General features: G+C 38.9%; 1 protein-coding gene across 8 annotated transcripts in view; it reads left to right on the top strand.

The window, feature by feature from the left end:
• Positions 1-21,128, top strand: part of nrxn2b (neurexin 2b) — a 635,050-nt gene that overhangs the window by 116,292 nt on the left and 497,630 nt on the right. For all 8 annotated transcript variants that reach the window (XM_051375286.1, XM_051375285.1, XM_051375283.1 and 5 more), the window contains one exon: positions 8,169-8,189. In XM_051375286.1, the coding sequence (XP_051231246.1) occupies positions 8,169-8,189 (21 nt within the window). The remainder of the gene's footprint in view (positions 1-8,168; positions 8,190-21,128) is intronic.

The raw sequence follows: 21,128 nt of genomic DNA, 5'->3' as shown, positions 1-21,128 counted from the left end.
TTTAAAATCAAGGTTAAATGTAGTGAAAAATGAGCCGAGTTGAAAATCAAATGTCATTAAGTCCGCTAGGCTCTAGAGCCCTAATGGACAGGAAGGCAGCAAGCCAGGCCAACGCTTGATTGGTGAAAGATACACTAATTTCCTGGCCACACACACACACACACACACACACACACACACACACACACACACACACACACACACACACACAGAGGAAATGTTTGAATTATAAAGTACCTGCCATTTTTTCCAATTTAAAATAGTCTTAATGCATAGTGTTGTTAGCATTTTAATAGTGCTGTGAAGCTTTCTGTGTCACACAGGTGCAATTCATTTCATCTGTGAAGGATAATCATTGTAGATTTTGTCAGTGGTCTGCTTGCTTCTTCTTGCTGCCTGCACACAGTCAGCAGAGCTAGAGATATCAGGACTCATTTTCTCCCCTTCATAAGAAGCCATTTGCTGCCATCCATCCTTGTATATTGTAAAAAAACAAGTTCCACAGACTTGAAAATAGACAGAGCTAGATAATCCATCACAGCAAACATGAAGCCTTCATTTGATTTAGTTAAAGTTTCAGTTTTTTCAATATTTCATTGTGCCTCAGTTAAGTGTTGTCATATGCTTTATTATGTTACACTTTGCTTTATGTCAGTCACCCACAGGAGGAAAAGGAAGTAGAATGTAAATTATGTATTTAAATCAAGTCATCTTACAAACTTTCCATCTATGTCTTTTTATTTAAGTTGCCTTTATGAAACAGCATTTGAAGCTAGGTTTGTCCTCACAAAACCTTTTTTATTGCTGCTCTTCACAGAACAGATTGAGTTGTGTAATCTCATGTTTCTGTTTGCTCCCCCACCCCTCCACGCCCATATCTTTTTGAGCATCAACAAATTGTCTTCTTTACTGTCTTTTTGCCTCCTCCACACTCCTTGCTCTCCCCAGTCGGCTTCTATTAGACAAGTGATCATCTCTTCTTAATTAGCCTACGTCTCATTTGAACTGTTAGGAATCAGTTCTGTTTTGCTCTCCCCTGCTGAAACACATCGTTGATGTTTTCTTATGAAAAAAGGTCTAAATAATCCAACTGCTACACTGTTTTACAGCTAACGCTCCTCAAATTCTGTCTTCTAAAATGACTTTATTTATTAGCTTTACATTTAATTTATGAACCACACATTAAAGATGATCATTTTGGTATCTATTGTTGCCCACTGCAACAAAAGGATATTTTAAATCTCCACTTTCAGTCTATACTTTATCTCAGTTTTTTGCTTTCTCTCTTTGTTTATTTCTGTCTGACCTTGTCCTTGTTGAACCTTGTCCAAGGGCCCTGATGTATGTCAACCATTGCCTTTACCCCGTCCTCTAACTTTAACTCTCAGTGCTGTGATGACATTGGCAGGAGAGGTTGACCCCCATTCATTTCTCAAGTTATTACCTCTCTCTGACCTCCCTCTAAAACCTGCTTTTGCTTTATGAGTCAGCACTGTGTGAGGTTACTCTAGTCTCCCTCTAAGTCTGAAAGTACAACAGATATACTACAGATGTGCATGATTGTTTATATAATAATCATGTCTACTCTTACAGAAAGCATTTCTAAATGTATATTAAGAATAAAAAGTGTTAAAGTTTATGCCCAAAATTAGTGTCCTGATCTGCTAACACCTAATATTTGCGTGAGCATAAAGTATCTAAATAGGAAGCATATTAACCAAACTAAAACTGAGACTAAAAAGAAAAATGTTTCTTAGAATTGCATTTTCTTAAAATCTTTAGGTCTTAGGGTTAGGGTTCTTTTTATAAGTCAGTTGACATTACTTTAAAACAGGTGAGGTATACATTATACCATATTTTTAAATATTGTGTTAATACAATTACAATGATTTTCATTTTTTATTTTAAGTACACGTGAAATGTGTACTGTTCAGTGAAGTAAAACCCTATACAACCCTATGTTTAAGGTTGCATCTCTCTAATCCTTTCCTTTTGACCCCAGTTCTCGTTTTCCCTTCCTGACATCCTGTATTAAATGGAGAATACTGTAATGTTGTGTGGTATAGATAAATCAGTCAGTTTGTTTATTTTTTTTTCTTTATCAGGATTAGACAGCCTCAACAATATTTGCACATTTGTCGGATGGAAGTTTTGTGTTTTGCTGTCGAGATTTCCTGTGAAATCTGCAAAGGCCATGTCTGGTGGATTAGCTTGTCACTCAGAAAGTTTTTGACAATATGGGCGAGTTCTGATTAGAACATAAAGAAGGGGAGGAAAGGGGTATAGTTTGTGAGTTTGTGTATGTGCATGTTTCTATCCATCTGCCTGTCTTCTCTCCACTTACTCTGTCTCTGTTATTCACAAGTGTTGTCATTTCTTCTACCCCTCTGAAGTCATGTCAAATAGCCTTGGATGGAAAGGGTTCTTTCTCTTCGCTTTTGCTTTTTGAAATCTCAGTTCCCCGAGTTACACTCTGTTGGCCAAAATAACAGGCTTTTCTTTGCAACTATAGACCATGTAAAATAATGGTTTGCAAAGCAAGACACAGATATATATCAAATTAAGTATCCCTTTTTGCTACACTTTTTTTGGTTTATTATGTAGAATTCAACAAGGTATACCAAAGGAAGCAGTAGAAGCAGTGTTGATCGCAGCACTTTTAGGTCTCTTTGATGGCAATTGCTGCCTAAAAAGCGAAACCAAACAGCATTGTTTGGGTAATGTCCGAACCTGTGAGGATCCGGGGGGGTGAACTACAGCTGGAAAACAGATAAGGGCATTAGCTGTCCACTTTATGGACAGAATATTGTTTCCTAAAGTCTAAATACATTTAAGTTAACTTGACTGCGCCAGATGATTGGCTTTTTTTTGTGGGAGAAGAGGATAAACATCTTTCCATTGAGAACATTTTTGAGTGCCATTCTTTGCTCTTCTTTCGATGAAGAAATACTCTCCAGTTGTGATATAACTGATACTATCTATGCAAACCTTTATGGGAGCCGCCATTCCTTCGTTGTAGGTAAGCAAGGGCCTGTCATGGATCAGCCGGGAATTCTAGGCAGCTGTATCTGTAGCGCCTGTTACTGTAGCTGCCATTACTTCCTCAAAGCACACTGCTTGGGGCCTGTACCACTGATTTTGTGATCTTGCGAGTCCAGCTGTCTCATAAAGTTACTGTTTAGTTAGTGTAATTAAGTAACCATAACTTTATCATATTGTATATAGTTAATTTTATATACTTTACATACATGCATACATTACTACAGAGTTCAAACTTTTTGTTTCTGTCTCAATTGTATTTGTATTTCAGTTTGTGGCTAGTTCATTAAATTTAGTAAAATTGTGTTGGAGCGTGCCAGGGATTGATGTCTGCATGATTTGCATGTGCTTTTCTAGCAGTGTATAGCATTGCAAGGGATAAACAATCACTTTTTTGCTGATGTGATGTCAAACTTGTGATTACTTGCTGCTGTGCTTTAGCCCCTTATCTAACATGAGTATAGATAATTATTCTTAAAAAGACATCTGCAATCACAATACATAGAAACACAATGGTTGACTTCTTAGGCCACATTTCTTATTACGTGGTTCCTAAATACTTTTTTAATGATATTTAACCTGCAGTTGCAAATATGCAATTTTGCTGATGAAGTTATGATTATGTTTAAACTGTTATTCATATTTACAACTAGTGTGCAATATTTGCAATGTTACTTTACACCAATTCAGGCTCTTTTTGTATCCAACCAACAGTTAATTGTGTAGCTTTTTTCATGTGCAAAGAAATAGGAGGATAGTGATAGAGAGGGGGTTGTTTTTCAATGCAGGCATGCTTTTCTCCCTTCGGTAAATCCTTTAGTTAGCTTGGTGAGGATTAGGTCTGAAAAGTCTCTCATTTGCCTCCAAAGCCCTCAGGGATTCATTGGTGAAGAAATTCAGCTTCTTCATTGCTTCCATCTGAATTTTTGTTCAGTATTTATTTTATTTATTTTGATTGCAGCCCACGTCTGATTTCTGCTCTCTTTTATACCCTGACTGTCTCCTTGATTAATTTTAGTTTTGCTGCACACTAATTTTGAGATATATGAAAGAAATGTCACATTTGACTGGCTGTCAATTTTAACGTGAGTTTATTTCAGCTTTTATATTTCTTTAGTTTGTGATTGGGTGGAAAAGGTTCGAATAAAGAATTTGAATACCTCTTTCTATCACAGACAGGATTCTAAGCCTTAGCAATGGGGCCTATATTTGCACCGGGGCATCACATATACATAGGAAAGCTTAAGAGTGTTGTCTTCTCAAAAACGTTCTCCACATTCCCATACTGTATGAATCACAAAGTACATTGAAAAGACTAGGCTCCCAGTGGAGCTAAAAGCCTGAGGCTATGTGGGATACAGCCTAATGGAAAACAGCTCTGGGATAAAGGTAATAGATGGTAAAGACTACTGGAAACCATCAATGGGATGAAAGCAACAAGCTTACAGAGATGGGGTATATCCTACCAAGTGTCTGACTGATATAGTGTTTCTTCCCTAAGGCTAGATTTCACAACTATTCCCAGTGTGAAACAATTCTTGCTCAAAAGGAATATCTGTCAAGTAGGAGTCAACCTTTAAATTATATAGATTTATCAATTAGTGGTGGACTTCTATTTCCTGTAACATGGCATATTGAAGGATATTAGTTAACGTTCTCAAGAGATAAGAAATTTCTTCCTAGGTGCAATATAGAGAATGTGACAAAAACATTGAAAGTTTTAGAGCTTGAATATGATTTATTGAAAGACTAAAAGTTGAATTTGTTGAAATATGTTTTCCATTTCAAGTGGTGCTCTCAGTTGTTTTCATCTGGCTTTTATGTGCAAACATGAAACTGTCTTGAAATTGTCATTTGTCAGTTTTTCATGTTTTTCTCTTTTTAAATGTTTCTTTGCTTTTAAGAAAAACATAATGTGAGAAGTTAATGGTCTTTCCATTTGTTTGCCAAAGCAGTTGTGAGCGGGTCTGAGCATTGGTGCTATCCTCAGGAACTTAGTCCAAAGAAACCAAGATATTAGTTCTAGTGTTTCAGAATAAAAAAAAGTTTGTTGTTTTTCTATCTCTCCAGGTTTCCCTCTATGGTACCATATGAAGCTGAGTTATGACAGACAGGGACCTCAAAGATGTATGGGATTAGAGACTATGTTCAGAGATGAATGGAAGCAAAAGGCAAAGCCATGGCCAGTGATGATATGAACCTCTACTGTACATCAAACATTTTTGCTTTAGCTTGGGAGAGAGGAGGATATGAAGGGAGCACAATGAAAGAAAGGATGATGGACTATGATCAGAGATGAGACGAGAGGAAAGGCAGAATCATGGCCAGTGATTATATAAACAACCACTACTCGACATCAGACAAACACGGTTCCTATGCTTCAGTTTGGCAAATGCTCCATCATTTATGAAGGGCTTTCGATCAGCGTGCTGGTATTCTTTCTGCTGTTTTAAATGCACCCCAAACTAAAGAGAGGTCTAATCTATATTGTTTTTATGTTGATGGTTTTTAGGGTAAATGACAGTACTTGTGACAGTCACAATTTCCCATTGAACTCAATTCAGAGCAGTTCAGCAGGAATGAATGGTAAGACCATCTTTCAACTAAAGAACTCCTGATGTCTTGTTTAGATGTCCTTGAGGACTGCTGTTGTCTCCTAGCTCCATGTGGAGGGGGACAACAGAGGGGGACAACAGAAGAGCAAAAAGAGAATATAATGTCTCCAGGAGTTATTTGATGAACCCTGTGCTTTCAGTTATCTGTATTGTCATTGTTTAAGCTCAATACCCTCTGAAGATGCTTTCATAGATAATAGTCATTAATAGTCAATAATGGCACAGAATTCAGAGAGAAAAAGATAAGGTTCAGTCCATGTACAGGAAAGTCGGGAGTAAAACCACTCTTCAGGAACTGCACTGGTGTGTTTTGGAAAAACTGGCTGACATTCTTACTTTTCAGCCACGTTAGTGGCTGGTGGTGGGTTTCAGATTTATAAATGGGTGATGTTATCATCAGATCTTAATGTTAAACGCAAGCAACTATGCAGGCTTCCCTACAAAGCTCTAGAATGTAGAATATTTTTCACTTTGCTTTACCTCAATAGTTTCCATAAATTGTAGGGGTGTCACAATTTCAATCTTAAATCTAAAACTGGTCGAAATTAACTTTCAGTTTCAGTCTTCGAAATCAAAAGCAGAATTTATTTTTCCTCTCCACCACTGCCTACTACAACACATCTCCGAATGGGGAAAAAAATACTCCAGTTTGACATTACGGCCACTGTCAGAGTTGGATATGGATTGCAGTTCTTTGACTGACCCTCTCTATCCACTGTCACTACTGTTATCTAACAACTTAAGTGTTTTTCCGCTGGTAACATTTTATCTGTGGTAAGAAGCGTTTAATGCAACTATGCTTTAAAGAATGTTGAAGGACACCATTGTAACACAGCATGAATGTGGACATTTTATTTCTCTTCTGTGACAGTGAACACAAACATCCATTCTATTATACTATATTACTACAACTATTATGCTTATCTCACCATGTTATGGCTAAAGTAACTTAACTACCCCTATAGTATTCACTTGCTTAAAGGACCAGTGTGTAGGATTTAGTAACATAGAGTTGTAGTTGCAGATTGCATCTCTCTTGCTTCACCCTCATCTTCTAAGCACCAAGGAAAACTATGGTGGCTGTGAAACTTGTGAGAACATGCATATGGCCCTATCTCGCTTCAGTGTTTGTTTTATCCATTCGGGCCTACTGTAGAAACAACATGGCGGCCTCCATGGAATACAACCCACTGCATCTGTGTGTGTGTGTGTGTGTGTGTGTGTGTATATATGTATAATAAACGGCAGTTCTTATTTTCAGGTGATCACACACCAATATAAACATTACTATGAAAATGATATATAATTTCTGCCAATAGATCCTCCTAAATGTAACACACTGGACATTTAAAGGGGTCTGGTAGCTTTTTGCAATTGACTTTTTGTTACCAATTAACTGATGAAATAGGTTGTTATATTTTAAATAAATCATTTAACCATATGGCCTTAGTGTGGTACATTCCTAAAAAATATATGCCGGTTATATCACACTTGATACCTTTTTTAAATAATAATTTGAGCATGTAAATGACAGTTGTCAGGGCATAAAACCAGTGATCTGTTAATCTTTACATATCAAGGCTAGATAATCTAACAATGGCATAGCTATTAGTGCTGGAAAAAAAAGTTTAAATCTAATGGTGGATTTTGAGAATCATGACACCCCAGATAAATTCTGTGCTGCTGTGGCACAAAATGCCTGCAGCTATTAATGCTCTGGCTGAAATACTGTAGCAGAGAAACACATTGAGCCAGTGCAGTGTAGAGTTAAATTAAAATAGTATTGACCGTGCTACAACTTAATACAGCAGTGTCCCATGAAGACCCAGGCCCAGCAGCCACAACAGCAGATCAAAATGCCAAGCTCTCCACAGGGAGGCCATGCCAGGCTAGAGGCTGTTTTACATTCTTGGGTAGTGCCTCATCCTCCAACATGGGGTTTCTAGAGTGGCAGGCGGCTGCAGTTTTATTTTCTAGCATTACAGATTGGCCTCTGCTGCTGTAGGGTAGCTTTTTCAAGTAAAGCGTCATGCTGGAGCCTGATCTCTTCGACTTCCCCTCACTGTATCATTAAGCCAGAGAGAAGTATGTGAAAGTCAGTGTCTCTCAGTTGGGGATCCTCTTTGACTGAAGCCTCCTGTTCCCTATGGGAGGTAGTGTGGTTACTGTATTCTGGTTTAGGGTTCTCTACCCTCCTATTGGGCATTTCTTTAAGAGAGTAATTTGTGTTTGTGAAACTATTGGGCCATTTACAGGCTTTTAAGATAGTCAACAGTCTAAAGACATCAGATCATATATTCAAGGGAGCAAACTTAATTTTGTTTTTCTGTCAAATCTCCAGGATCTCAAGCCTCATTGGTGGTCTTTATTTAGATTTTATCTCATAAAGATTTTGTCTAAAGAAAAAAGAGGAAGACATTTATTTGAAGAAAGAGTAACATCTAATGAGTCTGCTCTTTGTGTCTTTTCTCTCTCTTTCTCTTCCATGAATTCCCTTTGGACCTTCCCCTGAAGCTGAAGAGTATGCTGTTGAAGGTAAGACTGATGCTTTACTTTTCAGGCCCTCTGATGGCTTCCCTTATTGCTGTCATGGATGCTGATGCTGGTTGCTTGTTAATACTGTGTGCCCTCCCTATGGGGAGGAGCATTGTCAGTTTGGACTGCGGTTATAAGTGACTTCCAGGGGGCCTAAATTACAGTTTCCAAATAACACAAAAGTGACGGATGTACAACCAAAATGATTTCTATTTTACCTCTTGTTTATTTTATCTTGTCTTTTCTTAATTTCATTTTGTTTTGATTGTGGTTTATCCCTCTCTACTTTAGCATATGGTTGTAGGAATATATTCATGCACTTAAAAAATAGAAAAATGTCAAGGCAGCCTGGCAATCTTGAGTCAATTTACCAGATAACAAGGTTTTGTCAAAGTTAACAAGATATAGGAAATGGTGGTTTTGAGATGCTGTCTTCCTGCTTTCCTCCCAATCCTACCTCCAAAAAAAGGTGAACGAAGGCTGCCAGTTGGGGGGCCCTGAGGGGCCTCATTAGCCCTTGGGCCAGGCACTAAACCAGTGCTGGATGTAGCAGACTTTATGGATGGATCAGCCTTAGCTTGTCTGTCTGCAGGCTGCTGCCTGTTTCCACTTTGCACTGTTCAGGATGAGATTCACCCACTGGTTGACTGAGTCTTTTTGCCAGTCAAATCACTCAGATGGACTGAAACAAGCTTTTTGGAATTGATGGGTTAAGTAGTGAACAGCTGCCTAGGTGTGGGTGTGTGTGTGTGGGTGTGTGTATGTTTGCATGTTTTGGAGTTGCTTTTTCTTCTCGCCGAGTTTGAGGTGATGGATTACCTATCACACAGCCTGAACCAGCAGGGGAAATCACTATGACAAACACCCTCTTGCTTGCGTTTTTCTTTAAAGCTGAAAAGTTTAATGTTGCATTTATTTCTCAATCTTTAAACCAAGCATGAACTGTTAATCTTGTTGCATATTGTAAATATGAAAGCATATGTCATAGTGTCATTTCATTGTCATCTGCCAACCCTGTGAGCTTTATTTGAATTCTGGTTTGTGCTTGGTATGTAGAATTCTTGTACTTATAGACTGTTTGAAACTGACATATTCTCAGTTTTCCTACATGAGTGAGAGCAAGCTTCTTCTAATTACCCCGTCTGTGTGTGTGTACACGTCTACGTGTGTGTGATGCCCTTGCAGTTGGGACCCATGCCAGTACCACTGAAGCCCTTGATAGGAAAATGTCAGGGGGAAGGTAGGGAGCAGGATTAAATGGTGGCAATTGCACAGTAGCCTGTCCAGACTGATGTAGAGTGAGGAGAGGGGCAGGAAAGCTTTGTGAGAGAGAGAGAGAGAGAGAGAGAGAGAGAGAGAGAGAGAGAGAGAGAGAGAGAGAGAGAGAGAAAGAGAGAGAGACTGGTATAGAGAAGTGATTTTACTCTGTGACAGTCCCAAGAGAGGGCAGACAACTCCTGAGCCACCCTGGAGTCTTCTGTTAACCTGCTGCTAATAACACATGTACAGATGTACAGTTAAGTGTTATTGTATTGTTTATGTCAAGGCAATGTCACTCAGGCCTAAATTTTTATCTCAGCTCTTGCAGTTTTCTTACTGATTTGAAGGATATTCTGCAGATATTTCTTTGTACTGGGCAAGGGCATGTGTTGTAGGTTAAGCTTACTATTAATTATGTGGGCTCCCAGCAATTTGAGAGGGGAACACCTCTCCTTGTGCAGAGGTCTAGGTGTTTACTCCAGCAACACCGTAACTCTAATATAAAATATCCCTTGGGTTTTTTAAGAATATTTTAAAAAGCTTCAGAATTTATTTTGACTCCAACACATACTCCAGGGTCAGAAAACCAAAAAAAGTGTTTTATGCTGATACTTAATATAACTGAAGAGTCCTAAAATCTAATTGCTAACACCTCAATTAATGTGTGCTCTGTAAAGCCATGTCATTTAATTAAAAACAAGGAGTTGTGTTCCCAGTTCCCAGTGTGTTTTGTATCAACAAGACAGCTCGATAGATTTATTTAATGGCCCATTGTCTCTGATACCAAACCCTCAGAGTGCTACTGCACTTCTTTCTCCTATTTTTAGGGTTTCCCTGTGAACGTATTTGGTCTAATTAGTGTCGGTGACCATGTGTTCAAAGGTTGGTTGAGATTGATGATGCAGAGAGATGCTGAAAGCCCCGGGGAGGCCAGTGCCCCTGCAAGGCGGCCGGTGGCCCTCGCTCTTACGCTGTAGGGCCTCAATTGATGATCTGCCTGCGACACTGACCTGTTTTTACTGGCGAACCAGCCGCGCATGGCCATCTGTGTACTGATAGCCGCGCATGTCCTCTCCCTTGAGGACTGCGCGTGTGATGTATAGTTTCATTATGTAAGCACAGGTTTACCTCATTGCCTGGTGCAGAGGTGTTCCTGTAGAGGCTAATAAAGAAATGGCTATAAAGTTTGCGGCAGAGGTAGCCTAGAGGTTAGGTGAATGGGCTTATGACCTAGAGGTAACCATTTTATCCACTTGGATCTATTTGGAGGGTGCCCTTGTGCAAGGCAATGAACTTGAAGAAATACTGTTTTGGTATTGATTTATATTTTTGATATGGATGTATGCAAATGTAAAGCTGACTATGCCTGGTTGAGAAATTGTTTCACAGAAAGAAAAACTGAAGCAATAATACATTCCAGAGGCAATAAAAATGAATGTTGTTCATTCAGATGCTGAAGGATACCCATTTTGAATTTTCCTCCAACTGATGGTCTGACAGACCATGACCATGACCATGGACACGGCTGAAAGAGAAATGGCTCATCTACAGTTGGACAGTAACAGATCAAACCTAACCCTGGTCAGTGTGGCTGGCCTCTGAGACTGGCTGATAGATTTAGTGACCTGGTGCTGTGTTTGGGTGAGGGATGTTCTGAGCTGCCCACGCTGATCTTAATCAATCTGATCAAGGCTAATGATCTTTTCTTTCTGAGCTACGCAGACCTCAAACTTAATCTCACCCTTGGGGGAGGGCAAAAACATTTTTTTTATAAAAAATGGAGTTTGATGTTTGCTAGAGATACAGGATTATAGATTTGAGTGGGGCCTGTAGTTATAGGAGATTACTTTGGATCATCCAAACCAGATTATGGATTTTGTTCTTATTTGCTCAGGAGAAATAAAACAAAATCATAGACCAAAAACTTGAATGTTTTCTAAATGCGTTGCATTAAGACAACAGGGATCAAGGAGAAAACACAGAGTAAAGCAAATATTAAATGCATTGATGTCATTGTGGTATTAACCTAGATTTTGTTTGTATCTGGAACAAATGGTTCTTGTACATGATCCTTTTTCATATTCTAACTGTTTTGGAATACCATTGGCTAAAGGGCCGACCACCTGGTTGATGAAAACTGTTTTGATCTTGCCAAAAAATAATACATTGTAATAGCAATTGAGAACGATAGGCATTCATTTATATAACCGCGTGGCATAACAACGCTATTTGTCCATTCTTTCCGATCAATAAAGCTTAACTCTGCATTTTTCATTGAACGCACAAGAGATTTGCAGTGTTCAAACAAAGCAATCGATTGTGGAAGATTGCTGGCTAGCTATTTACTCTCAAGCACTTGAAAAGAACAGGCTGCAAATAAACAAACACACATGCACAGAGTAACCTCATTGCAAGGAAAAAATTACCAAGGAGTGGAAGTGTGGAACAGAAGTGAATGGTGTCTTTAGCTCTGAAATTGCTCAAGAGCCTTTGGACAGTAGGATGCCTTGATGTTGCCTCTGCTTGCCCAGTCTGCCAGATGTTGCAGTAAGATTAAGCATCCTCAGGTCTTGGAGGAGCCAAAGTCCAACCATGCCTGTTCTCACAAGACGTTAATTTCACCTCACTCAGCTCACATTCTTTTCTCTTTCTATTTTTCTGCTGTGTGATAACAAAGTCTAAAGGGATGGAGTGGGCGTCCACTTGTGAGCAACTCCAGATGCTTCAGTGTCAACATGCGTGGCCACAGGCTGTTTGCTATGATGTAGAGAGAAATGGATTGGACGATACATGGCCTGGAGCTCTGGTGTTGTATGGTGTTTGTGCGTGTGGTGCGTGCGTGTGTGTGTGTGTGTGTATGTAAAGAAGAGCATTAGGTGTGCCAGATTTTGCTGCTTTTCTTGAGTTTTTCTTTGTTTGGTTTTGCATTTGCAGACTAGTACAGAGCAGTAAAACCTTTAAATGGCAACTAGCTAAGCCTCTATCTATACTTCTATACATACAGTAAACACTAGATATGTAGTTGGGTTTTTAAATCATGATGCTTTTCAATGAGCTTCGTCAAAATTAGATTATTTTGATTTATATGATCTTTTCTATTTCGAGTAGCTGAAAGGGTGCAGCAGACCAACCACCACTGTTTTTTGCATATTACATTTTTCATGACTTTTTATAAATCCAACACTTTTTAGTTGACTGTTTTCCCTCTACCCACCACACACAAGTCATAACTTCAGCACTTCTACTATACAGTGACATACTACAATGAGCTTTGAAAGGGATTTTAACGCTTTCTTTAAAGTACTCCTTTCTCCTGTGTACTAAAATGAAAATTTGTTGTGCACCTCTGTGCCTTTGTTGCTTTTGAAATAGGAAAAAAAGACAAAGTCTTTCATGCATTTCCCAATGGATTTTGGGGTTATGGGGTATTTGGAGTTTATATAGCCTTGTCTGTCGTTTGGTTGTCTTCACCAACTAATTTATGCCCGGTCAGGGATACAGTCTTAGTAAGCCTCCTCTTTTTTTGATCCCTCTACAGCTACCACTCTATGATTTTTTTTCTCTCTTCCTCTCCCCTTATGCTTACACCTTTTTTAGCTCTGACCCTGTCTCGTCAAACTCCTGATTTGTCTTCTTGCCACCTCTACTTTCGACGTCTCTTCCTTGCTTTCCTTCTACCAGTTCTCCCACTGTTTTTCTCTCTCCTCTCTTCTTCATCTTGATCACCTTTTTTCCTCTTCTGGAAAGATAAACTTATAGGTGGTAGCTAAGAGGCTTATTGGATAGATGCCCTTTATAGGAAGCTGTGAAATGCAGCTTTACTGGGCTGTTGAAGGCTACATAGAGTAGACCGGAGAAGAGACTGCAAAGAAATAAGAAGTGGACCCAGGTTGAATTATTAGTGCCCACACTGTGTATTTAATGCTGTGATATTTAGATTATAACTTGCTTTTACAGCTATGAAATGTAATTGAATTGAAAGACGTTTATTTGCCCACATAATCATCATAATAATAATAATAATAATAATAATAATGCATTTTATTTGTAAGCGCTTTTCTGAATACTCAGACACTTTGCATAAAATCATAAAAGCAGCGAAAACAGCATCAAATAGTAAAAACACTGAAAACACATCGGACTAAGCTAAACATTAAAAGCAATTTTAAAAAGGTGAGTTTTATTACATATTAATATATTCAAAGGCAACACCTCAAGACTTTGGTATTAGCATCCATTGTTAGTCCTTAATAAAGCTTTGACCTTGTTCTTTTGGAGGCTCGTAATGTTTGACACTATCATAAGAGATCATAGTTACTAGTGTACAAAGTAGAATAACCTACCAGAGCTATGCTTTCAGGGGTGTAAATTTGCAGTTTAAGACCAATTGAGAATTGCACTTTTCTTTGCTTTTACAGCTATTCTGATGATGTTGGTGCAGTTAACGTATGGCCATCTGTATTGTGTATTGTCCATTGACAGTGTATATAATGGACAGAACTTCCAGGTCTGAAAAGTGAAGTCAACACGGAAGTGTATTAAACCTGCAGTCTGTGTAAATTCCAGCAGGTGGCAGCACCGTTGGCTGCAATAATACACCAATCCCATTCACCTGAATGGAGAATTAGCTGACTTGACACTTAATTTACGGGCTCAGTAAACAAACAAATCCTGATGAGTTTAGGGTCTCAGTCGCTGGTTTAACATTTTCTTTAATACATTATGATGTTCATTTAGTAAAAAAAAACTGTGCTATTTCACGTCTGCTGGCTCGCGCTGGCTCCGTCTAAATGTCATGGCGGCGGCCAAAACGCCCAACTCGAGGCTTCAGAATCGTATTCCACAAACCAATGGATGTCTTCACGATAGGTTTGGTATTATCCAGAGAACTAATCTGATCCAAATTGAGCTACATTTAGCCAAGTCTCATGTCCGCACAGGTTTTTGTTATGTATAGCTATTAGGGCTTTAACAATTAGTTGATTAATCAATTAGTTGCCAATTATTAAATTAATCTGCAACTATTTTGGTGATCTATTAATTATTTTGAGACATTTTGAAGAAAATATGTCCATATGTCCAAATTTTCTGATTTCAGCTTCCAGAATGTGACATTTTTCTGGTTCATTTAGTCCTCTATGACAGTAAACTAAATATGTTTGGGTTGTGGACAAAATAAGACATTTGTGGGCTTTGGCAAAGTGGTCAACATTTTGTGGACCAAACAACTAATACATTGATTGAGAAAGTGATCGACAGATTAATCGATAATCGTTAATTGCAGTAATAGGTAGTGATGTCCCGATCCAATCTCAGTGATCGGTATCAGCTATATTGACCCCATCCTTGGGTTTAAGTCAGCTGTCACAAAGTGTTTTTTACTTGAAAAGCTTTCACGCACAGCAACCCAATGAGTGCAGCTGTCGTCAACTCTCCAATCCGCTGTCTGTGTCTCCTTCACTCTCCTGAGCTCCGTGTGTCAGTGTGAGAGCTGGCTCCAATGGAGACAAACAGCAGTGGAGAGAGCCGATACAACCACATACATACAAACTTCTCCATGCCACTGCAAGTGCGACAAAAGCCCGCAAACCAAAAGCCAATAATAGTAATTAATTCATGTAATCCGCGCAAAAGATATACAGACAACAAACACTCAACAGTATTCAGTTAATTCAGGTAAAGGCTGCACAAAGCAACAAACACTGGAGATAGAAACTCCCTTCAGACAGTGACAGGGCCAAAAAGATTACAGAGAGGGTTTGTTATTTTATACTTGTTATTAGACTACTGTTATATTGTAGAAAATAAATAAATAAATAAACATAACAGCTTCAGTGCATGCAATTATTTTTCTTGGTGCACTGCAGAGCTATTAAATTGTCAAGCATATACATTGTATTAATTTTAATAACTTTAATGTACTTGAAGGACAACTGTATTATTATTGGATCAGGACTCAAGACAATATTAAATGACTCGGATGAGATCAGGGGCAAAAAAAACTTGATCGGGTCATCCCTACTAAAAGGTTTGAGAAGTAGCCTAAAGCATAGATTTATGGTGTGTGTGTGTGTGTGTGTGTGTGTGTGTGTGTGTGTGTGTGTGTGTGTGTGTGTGTGTGTGTGTGTGTGTGTGTGTGTGTGTGTGTGTGTGTGTGTGTGTGTGTGTGTGTGTGTCTCTGTGTGTCTCTGTGTGTCTGTGTGTGTAGACCGTCATGCTGGGGATATATGTAAAAGCTAATAGATTATTATTTTCCACCAACTGTCACTTTCAGCCTGATTTGTCAAGTGTCCCTGCATCATATTTTTTTTTCCGACTCTCTCCACAAAACTTGCCATTCTTTCTAGAGTGTAAGAACACTCCTGTTTTGTACCTGCAGCCTTTTCTGATTTCAATTATGCCGTGAAATGCCACTGACTGCAAAGCTAAGAGTCCAAATGACACTGCAAGAGATTGCATTTGGGCAGACCCCAGTGAAAAGTCCATCTCCTGCCCGCCCCACAGCCGAAAGCCAGCACTAAGAAAATAGAAGCACTCACACTCACTCTCACTTCCATCCTGCTTCTAAGCCAAAAGCTTCAGGAAGGTGGTTACTACCACATTTTTCTTTAGTGCAGGTGTGTCCGTGTTTTCTGGTTTTTTTTTTTGTGTTCCTCATAAGACAGACTTTGCATTGTCTTTTGATACATATATGCCAGTGTGTGTTTTCCCATCATTTATGTTGTCTATGACCCAACTCATTCTCTGATGACTAATACCACACTTTCGTACAAATTCAATCTCACAGTCTTTTTCTTAGTCCAAAGCCAACAGGTTCTGTACTCTGATGCATTCACCAAGTGAACATTTGATTCAACTGTCTTGTTAGGCCGTTATTTGTTCTCCAACATTCATTTAGCAGTCTACAATTATGTATGAAGGGCTGTTGGTGGCACTGAGGCAGTACAGAAAGAAAGGGTCTGGTAAAATTGAGATCAATAGGCCGGAGAGATGAATGAGTGACCAATAAAAGAAGGGAAATTGGGAATAGAGCTATTCTCTCTTCATCCCTCCCTCAATTTCATAATGGGAAAATAGTAACACTTGAGTGAGCTTGTTTTGCCACTGTGGACCTCCCTCCACTTGAATGTAAAATGATATTCTTTAGGGATTCAAGTAGGGTAGATTGGAGAATGTATTTTTCTCTTGCTCCATCCTCTTTTCTATTTCTCTCTCTCCCATCTCTTATCACTTTTTTATTTAGTCTTCTTTTGCAATCACCATCAGGCTTTCTGCATGTTTTTATTCTTGTACCTTCTATTTCTTGGCATTGCCTTGAAGCTTTTGTTTGTTTTGTTATTTTGACTCACCGTATTTTACTTTATGAGTTTAATTCAGTTATCTTTAAAAATAAGTGTGGCATGACTTGACCTTAAACTTTAAACACAAATCAGTTCACATGCAATTTCTCTATTAATGGAAAGGAAGGTATATGGCATTGATCACTGGGATTACTGGTAGGGAAAGACCCCACAAAGCCCGTAAATTGGTAATGAATACTTTTACTTTTCATACTTTAAGTACATTTTGCTATAATACTTTAAAAAAAACAAAAGAAAACCCCAAATGACTGATAACTTTGGCAAACACAACACACAGCCTTTCAGTAACGATTCTACTGCAACCGGAGCTTGCAGTATGGGGGTTAAACATGGTGGCCACAGAGTAACTTGTTTTGGCCACTGGTGATCAGGCTGTGGTTGATTTCAAACCAAAGCTTTTCTATTTGTCTAGACAAAAACAATTGTGCAGTGATTTGAAGTCAAACAATGCCTCTAACCCAAGATTCCCATTCATGAGGGTGAGCAGGAGATAAATAAAATATCACAATATTTAACAGAGCCTTACGCTCCACATTTCATCTTAAAAGCCAGGTCTGTGGTGTCTAAATATGCTGTAATCTCAACATATCTTGTGTAACACAATAACCTTTAACCAAAAATGCACACACGTACCAATGCTTTTTTTGGTTACTGTTGATACACGCTACTTGTTGTTGTTGTCAGACCTTATGGTTTGAAATTTAAATAAATTGAAAAAAATTATACTCTCAACAATGTTGTTTTTCTTGTTGCAGACATTGGAATGCAGGCTTTTAATGTTTATTTCCCATGATCCTGTAGGTGCTTGGAAGAGACAAATGGCCAAATGGCCTAAACAAAAACAATCTCTGTAATCCTTTAAAATGACAAACATCATACCAAACCTGTCAGTCTGAAACTTGGCATCCTTGTCAACCACCTACGTAAAGATTTGTTAGCTTTTGCAGATAATGGTAATGCAGGGGCTAAAAGCGCTTGACTGACAAGCAGAATTAAAGTATTTAAACTGTGTAAAAATTACAAAAATGTTGAAAACATTCACATCTTGTAAATCCCCAAAATATCTTTAGGCCCAAGCTGACAAAGTGTTTGAGTTGAGAATCCAGATGTGTTTGCTTCATTAATTCTGTCTCTAATATTGAATAGAGCTAGACAGAGCTAGAAAAAGCTTTGGCACTATATTTTTCATATGTTGATAACTAGTTTTTGTTGACTATTTGACATAAGCCCAGGATTTTGTGTTCTTAGATTCCAGCCAACAATTTAGTCTAACTTTTGATCATAGCAACAGGGTGAGATATAAATTGATAAAACAAAATTTTAAAATAAATCAGCATTAAATGCAATAAAGTAAATGGTCATCATTATTATCACTATCCTTAGTGTGCATACAGAGATTTTTAGTAAAGATTTTCTAGGTTCTAGTAATAAAGTAATAGAATATATAAGGACAAACCTAAATATTTTATTGAAACTATTTTCTAATCAGGGTATAAAGAGTCTGAAAGCCACCATTTGCAATCTGTGGGGGCCATAATGTCAGTTACACACTCACATAATTAAAAGCTGAACACTGATTGCTGAGTGCTTCCTTGTCCTTTATTAAATCAACCTTTTATCTGTTGATGTAAAATGGAAATGGCCATCATCTTGACAAACCAAACCAAATGTCATTACATTCCATTTTGAAATTCGTTTAAAATTACTTTTATGTTGCAGCAAGCATTAGAAGTGAAGGGAATTTGCCCTAGACAGCTCACGATTAACGTTGAAAAATTAGTCCATTCTGGATTAAAACCACAAGATGACAAAATTACAAAGTCAACACTTCAGCAAACTGTACAATGAGGCTTTTCTTGATTTATCACATCCTGGCTCCTGCCAGGGTCTGCGCCCCACTGATTAAATAAAAATGTCTTGCTTAAATTTCTTTGGCTTGCCTTTTTTCTGCATTTATTAAAACTTTTCACAAAAATGTTGTTATCAGTGTTTGATTAATATTTGCTGCTCTGCGACCACAAGCATCACAGCTCTAACTCTCTCTCTCTCCTCCATTATGAACCTGTGTGAACTCTGTGTTTTAAAAGTTCATACCAAGCTTTAATCAGCATGAATTAAAATCAGCTTTGAGCCATACCCGAGATTTATTTGTGTAGATTGCTTAACTCAAGGTTCTTATGTAAAATCCTGCTTTTTGTGGCCTCCTGTGTGCAGTTGCAGACTAGTTTATGAATAAAACAGTCATCTCTAAGAAAAATAAATGGTTGAACTGTCCCTTTCACAACATCTCTGCCGACAGGGCTCCCCAGTTTTTCTTTTCTCCACTGTCAGCGTGGCCTAACCGCTATGATGAGTTGTTATCAGAAACACCATAAATTTGTTCAGCAGCTGCCACAAAGCCTCACTCCCTACAGCTCCTATTTATTTATCTATCACCTATCCAACTCTCTGAGTGCCAGAGAGGAGGAGCTTTAATGTCACAGACCCTCAGCTTCCTTCGTAGGTTGGCTTAAGCCTGGCCTGCTGGCTTTCTTAGCACGTGATCAATAGAGGTCGGACAAGTACAAATGAAGGGAGAACAGGGGTCAAAGAGAAATGAGGGTCAAGGAACAAAGGAAAGGAATGCAAAGAGAGGAAGAAATAGATACATAGGGATAGGAAAACAAGAGACAAGGGATAAAGCCGGGAAGAGGAGGAGTTGGGGAAATCTCAAGAGCTGAGGCGTCAAACCAGCAGGCGGTTTCAGTGCAAGGAGATGTGGCCTAGATACTTCACCAAGACTCACTGTTAATGATTGTTCAGCTAGGCCAGGGTTTCATTTTGTCAACTAAGCCAGTGTCGTCCACAAAGTGTTATTATACACCATGTGACCATTCTGTGTGTCTGTCTGTCTGTCTGTCTGTCTGTCTGTCTGTCTGTCTGTCTGTCTGTCTGTGGGGAGGCCTGCAGGGACAGTGCCACTGTTGACTGTCAGTGCATTAACTTCTGTGTAACTCTGAATTTCACACATCAACCATTGTAATTTTTACATTGTGTCTCTAGTGTACCAATTGTTGTGATACAGCCTTAGCTAAGATGTACAGCACCCTCAAAGCTCACCAGCTACTGGAATGGGATGTTTAGAAAACCCAATTCCCATTCAAATGCATTCTCTGCTGTGTTCTTTGGACCCACTATAACTCTGTATTTGGTACCATTTCTGTTTGAAATTCAGACCATAACTCCTTGTATCAACAGGTCGGCTAGTTTTATTCTCTGTATTGTTTGAGTCATCAGTCCTGCAAAATGAACGTGTAGAAAGCAAGTGGTGTACCAGTCCTGGTGCCACAGGTGGCCACTAAGCTTGTACTCCAGATTGGGCCTTTAAATCTATCCTTGCAATTTGATTTCTGCAGGTTTCACCAGGAAAGTGAAAGAAAGACAACCATTTGTTTTCTTGGCTTGACAGGTGAAACTGATCCAATCCCCCAGAACCTCTTCCTTGTTCCTTTTGCTGTCTTTTTTTAGCTGACCTGAGACCGACATAAACATGCTTACACCTGTGGAGAACCCAGAGTTTATCCACATCACTCACATCAATCTACTAATAGATTGAGTGTGTGAAAATGTGTGTGTTGTGCACGTGTGTGGAAAAGACGGTGTTTGTGCATGTGCAGGGCCCAGATTAAGCTGTCACACAGGCTGTGAGTGGTCCCAGACAGGCTGATCAATGTGGGGCCAGCTTGCAGATAATGAAGTGGTTAGGTCTCCCCTGATGCCTTTAATTGAACAAGTGTCGCTGGCTCGGCCCATCTGGACAGAAAGCATTCTGGGAATTGGGTGTTTTCATGTGGACCGCGGTCTGAATGGATGGTAAAGAAGAGTAACTTTGGAGTCATGTGACCCTGTGACTAGCTCAGGAGACAGTAAAGTGGTAACGTGTGGGAGGAAAAAAATCAACATTAATCTTTTAGCTTGTGCCTGTGTATTGTAAATGTAAGCTTGTGTGTGCTCCTTCTCAAAGGAATTATGCTGTGCAAAACATTATATTAAACAGTCCAGTCCTTAATTTATCCTTTCACAGTTCAGTGAGGCTTTTCTCAAAACTCATGTTTTGTGTCTGTGTTGAATAATCTCACATAGGCAGAGGGGGGGTCCCTCTCATGTTGTAGTTTTTCATCTAAGTCAATATTGTTTGACTTTATGTAGAGAAGTTTTAGCCAGTACTATTCTACTTTTCTATGTGTGTATTCTGTCCATATCTCCGCCTTTCAGGACCAGTGTAGGTGGATCGTACTGTCAGTTGTTGAAATTGAGCCTAGCCACCGCCTCTTCAATT

This window comes from Dicentrarchus labrax, unplaced genomic scaffold, assembly GCF_905237075.1.
Source record: "Dicentrarchus labrax unplaced genomic scaffold, dlabrax2021, whole genome shotgun sequence".
NCBI lineage: Eukaryota > Metazoa > Chordata > Actinopteri > Moronidae > Dicentrarchus > Dicentrarchus labrax.
The sequence above is the reverse complement of the archived record's forward strand: the minus strand, read 5'-3'. Positions and strand labels throughout refer to the sequence as shown.